The following is a 6,000-nucleotide window of genomic DNA, read 5'->3' as shown; positions in this document are numbered from 1 at the left end:
TATATAAACAAGTTATTTTAATTGACATAACTATCTTTTTTGACATAACTTTTTTATTTTTGTGTAAATTAAATTAAATAGTTAAATTAAACTTGCTTTAGAAATATTGTATGCAAAACAGAAAAAAGCAGCCCTAATTTTTTATTGTATTTTAATTTATTGTATATTACAATTGTTACTTTAATTAATATAACTTGCAAACTAAATTAAATTATGATTAAATTAAATAAAAAGGTACTAATAATGTTCATTTAAAAAACTGCAAAATACAATATAAAATTAAATGATTTCTAAAGCACATTTAATTTATTGTATGCATAACAAGAGGAAAAATCCTGTTTTATTAAGTTGATTTTTTTATTGCATATTGCAACTGTTATTTTAATAAATATTACTTTAACAGTTTTGGTTTTGGTTAAGTTAGCATTCCAAATATTGTATACAAAACAAAGAGAAAAAAAAACATAAGCAGTCCTGTTTTAAAGTCTGCTGACCTGTGCTGTAGTGCAGGAACTGTGGGCTCCTTCAGGCCATGTTTTTCGAGTGCCGTCAGCACCTCCCTCAGGGCGACCTGCAGGCCCATCCTCTTCCTACCGAACACTCGGTCTCTCTGTTCTCCCTCTGCTCTTCCTTTCCCTCCTCTGTCAGTTTGCTTCAGCCCTACAGCCAGTCTGGTCTCGACCTCTTCGGCACGCAGTGTCAGAGCTGACACCATCTCATGACAGCTGCCTGGTTTGTCATCCAGAGTTATTCTCATGCCAGCATCATCCAGCATAAGGTCTATCTGAACCGATTCTTCCCTGGCCTGCTGAAGGCTTTGCCGGATGGAGACTAAACTGCGATTTGATGTGCTGTGAGCTGCTTTGAGGTCGGCATTCACCTGCTGGAGATGTGATAAGAGGTTCACGAGGCCCATCAGGGCCAATTCACTCTTTCTCAGACATTGTCTTTGCTGGTCTAAGCATTTTGTGAGGTCGTGGAGAGTTTGCTGAAGGGGAAGATGAGCTTGGAGCTCAATGTGACTCAGATCAGCAGCGTCACTAACTGAACCGCCACTCTTATTAAGCAGAAACAGCTCTTTCTCGATACTTTTATCTAGACGCTGAAAAAAGAACAAAGAGGTCAGTTTGAACATGCAAATGTAAGGTACATTATGCAAATATTTGAATGTATGCTTTGAATAAGGAAGCAAATATTTCTCAAAGGTAAAGTTATCAAAAGGAAAGCCCAGCATTTTAGACCTTTTTCACCTGTGAACAGATGTTCTACAAAACGTCAAAAAAAAATCAGGATATGTGAAAGGTTCTAAAATACACAACAAACTCTGGAAAATATGCACAAGCTGGACATTTGAAAAGAAAAACATTTCGTGTCAGTTGTCCGATTAGTGATTGTGAGGTGTGAAAAACCTTTAGATCTACAAGTATCTACAAGTACAAAGATTAATTTGGAGGATAATGTACCTTTAATTCTTCATGTAGATTTTTGGGATCAGCAATGGCAACGTTTCTGATATTTAGAGGTTTCTGACTGATCTGTTTGATCTGATCAGAAATCAGTCCAATCTGAATGTTCGCTGACTCCAGCAGCTCCACCGCAGTTTCAAGGGACTTTACCCTGAGCAATATATAAAATAACATTATAATTGTGCCACTTAAACACTTATGGCTAACAGTAGCTCTGCTCCAAAACCTAGCAAGCTCCCTTGCAACATGGTCATGGAACCTTATAAGTGACAGATTTGAACCTGCTTTCGAATGACAAGACCACAAAAATAGAGCTCCACATGGGAGGCCTGAGAATTGATTACAATTGAGTTTGACAAAATAGTTCATTTTTATTTATTTACCGTAAACTTTTTCATAGATACTGTTAGGCCTGGGCGATAAAATGGTATCAATATTTATCTACGGTACACCTTCATTGATAACGATATAAAAAATGTTCGATATAGTGCACGATATAGGCACGTACTGATGCAGACAGCTCACACAAACACATGCTGAATTGAGTGCTGTGCCTGCGCATATTCAGCACATTTTTACACGGACAAATATGACTGCTGCACTCGCGTCTCATGCAAGAGATGCAAAGAAAGTCATGCAAAGTTAAAACAGTTTTGACGTTTAGAAAATGCGACGTGAATTTGTGAAGGTTTATTTCATTTCACTGCGTCTCATTTGTTTTTAAATGCAATCTGTGTGATCGGTGATTTGACTCTTTGAATTAGGCTAAGCAATGCATAAACACATGATGCTGTTTTGTTCATAATTGTTTATGTGGTTTACAAAATTATATTTGTTTTATATACACATTACTTTAGACGTTATGCACATTTTTATAGACAGTTATTTGAATTGACAGTTTAATGCGCTGCATTATTTTGCTCATTGCGCCCTCCTGTGGCCTCGGGAAACAAGTCAAAAGTTTCCTTAAGACTTGTTTAATCTGCATATAAAACATAAGAAAGGAGATATGTTCAAATGTTATTTTGTGTTTGACTTAAAAAATTATATATATATGTATATATATATATATATATATATATTTGTTGTTTGTCTTAATAAAGTGGGCAAATGAAAAATACAGTGGTTACATCAAATTTTTTTTTTCTATTGCTCTGTTTTAAAAAAGGTTATAAAAAATGTCAATAATGATCGATACCGAACGATATGAAACATGTATCGTTGATATATTTTTTAGCTATATCGCCCAGCCCTATGCAAATGTTTCATAAAAGTGGTCCAATCGACTTTATGTACATTATTATGCACTGATAATCTTCCCATTCAGCTGAACTCCAGTGCTAGATTCAGAAAGGAATCATTCAGATGAGTTTTGTGAATCGTTTTAAAAACCATTGCTACCAGTCAAGGACAACTCGGGCATATTTGATATCGTCCTCTTTTGGAAGGCCAAACAAAGTAGTTTCGCTTTCACAACGAAACACACAGCGCCTTCACGACATGGCGGCGGCAACAACAATACTACTGCGAGAATAAAAGTTACGCCTTCTTTCTTTGCGTGAACATTTGGGCGGCGTTATGCAAATCTTCCCACATAGTGAGGTAGATATGTGGGGGCGTGTTAGAACGAGCCATTTTAGGTAGGCGTGGCTGACTCTTAACTTTTATATAGAATATCTCTTTGGATTTGAGACTTTAGTCTTTGCAACTTTACAGATCTTCTTTATGCACCAAGAGCTTGTAACACTCCAAAGGGAAAGGAAAAATTGAAATCGCATCATATGACCCCTTTAAGACTTATTTAATCTGCATATAAAACATAAGAAATTAGATATGTTTCAATTTTATTTTGTGTTTGACTGTTAAAAAATAATATATATGCCTATATATATTTGTTGTTTGTCTTAATAAAATGGGCAAATTAAAAATACAGTGGTTAAATTAAAAAAAAAAATTCTATTGCTCTGTTTTAAAAAAGGTTATAAAAAATCTCAATAATTATCGATACCGCAACGATATGAAACATATATCGTTGATATATTTTTTAGCTATATCGCCCAGCCCTAGATACTTTTCAGAAATGAACGACAAATGTTTATATTAAAACATTTTTCCTTATGCACAGACTTTGTCCCATTCTGGATTGCCTACATGTGTCTCACCTGGCCTGAATGCACATCTGTTGCTCCCTCCACTGTTGAATGAGCTGAGCTCTCTCCTGCTCCTTGTTACAGCCATCTTCCATGTGCTGAGAGCTTTGGGAACACTGAAGCTCAAACTCACGCCACAGAGCCTCCGTCCGGTCCTTAAGAGCCTAAATGAGCACACAGCTGTTTGTATACAAAACACACCCAAAATGCAGGAAAGTGGTGAAGGAGACTAACCAGTATGTTCTGGAGTTGAGTCCTCAGTGAGTCAGCAGAGATACTGGCATTGCTGATGGGAAACTCTGATTCCAGTTGCTGACTGTTGTTAAGCAGTTGCTGCTGGAGGACTGACAGTGCAGCACTGTAGCTGAAACAAATGTGCACATAAAATGCTTATAAAGATGAATTTTTAGATTTCAACTATTAAATAAATAATGAATAAAATTTAAATGTATTTATTTATTTCATTTTGAGAATTTTAGAAGGTAGCAGCATATAAATTGCATATAGAAAAGTCCTAAAATTGATTTTTAGGAAAGCCAGTTACATCCTTATATAGTATTGACAGAACACGGATATATATCCATTTCTTGAAGGTAAATTGTATCTAAAATGTTTACCTGCTCTGAGGTTCCTGTGCCGAACAGGGATGGATGACGGTCCTCTCTGGTATCTGTTTTCTCTCCACGATGTTGGTCTGGACAACAGCCTATGAGAGAACGACCATTACAAGGGGTCAAACGACCCCAAATCAAGCGAATACACTCTTCAGCAGCCCTAGCCAATCTCAGCAGATTAACTCCTCTGAGCTGTCCATGTGCTTAAGAAGGTCAGCAACATCCAATCAGAGCTCAGAATTCTCATAAGGTTTATCTCCATGTTTGGCTACAAGCAAGCTTGACCATGCCAAGAAAACGTGCCATGTTAACACTGGGCAGGCATAGAGCTCACAGATGCTCAAGTAAAGTACCTGCCAGTGTAAAGTCACGCTGGTGTGAGAGACTGAGAAAGAATAATGAAAAAATACTCTTAAAAATATACTGCACTGACCAAAAAGAGGTAAAACATTCACATCGTGCACACAGCACATGATCACGTGTACCTGTGAGTGGACGCGGCTCAGGTCATCCACCAGTGCAGTCTTTCTCAGCAGGACACAATCCTTAACTGCTCCCCCCCTGCTGTGAACACACGTGCACGTTTACTTAGTTATGTTAATGATACACAGAACCACAGACATTTAGATAAAGCTAACTATAATTACTATATACTAAACCTAACACTTACGAAAGCTGTTTGTGTATATACTGTGACTGTGGGGTGTGTACTGTACACAAACACAAATATATAAGAGACCACTGTAGTTAATTTAGTCTGTTTATAAGGAAAGCCAGAGTTTGAAAAAGACATGTAATAATATTTTAAATTTGGAGTTGTTAATATTTTAAATTTTTTGAAAAAATTATCTTATGCTCACTAAGACTGCACTGATCAAAAATACAGTAAAACAGTAATATTGTGAAGTATTATTACAATTTAAAATAACTCTTGTCTGATTTCTAATACAATCCTTCAAAAATCATTCAAATATACTGATTTGGTGCTGTAGAAAAATTGTTATTGTCAATACAGAAAAAGTTGTACTACTTAAAACACCATTTATTTGAAATAGATTTTTTTCTACTATTATCCATGTATTTGCTGCCACTTTAAATCCATTTAATGTATTCTTGCTTAATAAAAGCATTTTTTCTGACCTCAGTCTTTTGAACAGTAGTGTACTATAAGTTAGTTAAAAAAACAATAACAACAACAAAAACAAAACACTGTTGGTACATGTGACAGACAGGTCTTAGAGCATTAAAATGATCATAAAATAAAGTGTTTTTTTTTTTACTTTTCATTTTTATTTCTAAAACACATACTGTATCAGAATATATATTATTAATTCAATATAACACATTTCCATTATGTAACCCCAACATTTCCAACGTTTCTTATGTACCCATCCTGGCATGGTGCCAAGTCACTTGTGGAGTCTGTGTGGCGTTGAATGTTCTCCACCCTCTCTGTGTCTGTTCTCAGATGGGTGGTGCGGAGAAGAACACTCTCTGTGGGCTGCAGACTCTCTGCAATTTTTCTCAAGGCTTCCAGATGCACATAACGCTCAGCTGCTGTGGCACATACCTGTGGTTTAAACCCAAAACAAACTGATTCCAAACTCTTTGACAATAATGATATAACGAACCATATCGAACCATAAAATTTGACTACCACAAAAAAAATTAATTACAATTGTGGTTTGGGGATAAGCATCAAGATTTATGCTAATGGGTTCCCATTACAGGTAATGAGGCTTGCTAACTTGGCTAACTGGTAGTGATAAG

General features: G+C 36.1%; 1 protein-coding gene across 1 annotated transcript in view; it reads right to left on the bottom strand.

Annotated features, from left to right (window-relative positions):
• Positions 1 to 6,000, bottom strand: part of LOC107683962 (nesprin-2-like) — a 98,090-nt gene that overhangs the window by 72,561 nt on the left and 19,529 nt on the right. The window contains exons 24-30 of the mRNA XM_016480065.1: positions 5,619 to 5,800; positions 4,716 to 4,794; positions 4,234 to 4,322; positions 3,851 to 3,980; positions 3,629 to 3,780; positions 1,464 to 1,617; positions 495 to 1,102 (exon numbers count right to left, since the gene is read on the bottom strand). Coding sequence (XP_016335551.1) covers positions 495 to 1,102; positions 1,464 to 1,617; positions 3,629 to 3,780; positions 3,851 to 3,980; positions 4,234 to 4,322; positions 4,716 to 4,794; positions 5,619 to 5,800 — 1,394 coding nt within the window. The remainder of the gene's footprint in view (positions 1 to 494; positions 1,103 to 1,463; positions 1,618 to 3,628; positions 3,781 to 3,850; positions 3,981 to 4,233; positions 4,323 to 4,715; positions 4,795 to 5,618; positions 5,801 to 6,000) is intronic.

Source organism: Sinocyclocheilus anshuiensis, unplaced genomic scaffold (genome assembly GCF_001515605.1).
Source record: "Sinocyclocheilus anshuiensis isolate Anshui unplaced genomic scaffold, SAMN03320099.WGS_v1.1 scaffold637, whole genome shotgun sequence".
Taxonomy (NCBI): domain Eukaryota; kingdom Metazoa; phylum Chordata; class Actinopteri; order Cypriniformes; family Cyprinidae; genus Sinocyclocheilus; species Sinocyclocheilus anshuiensis.
The sequence above is the reverse complement of the archived record's forward strand: the minus strand, read 5'-3'. Positions and strand labels throughout refer to the sequence as shown.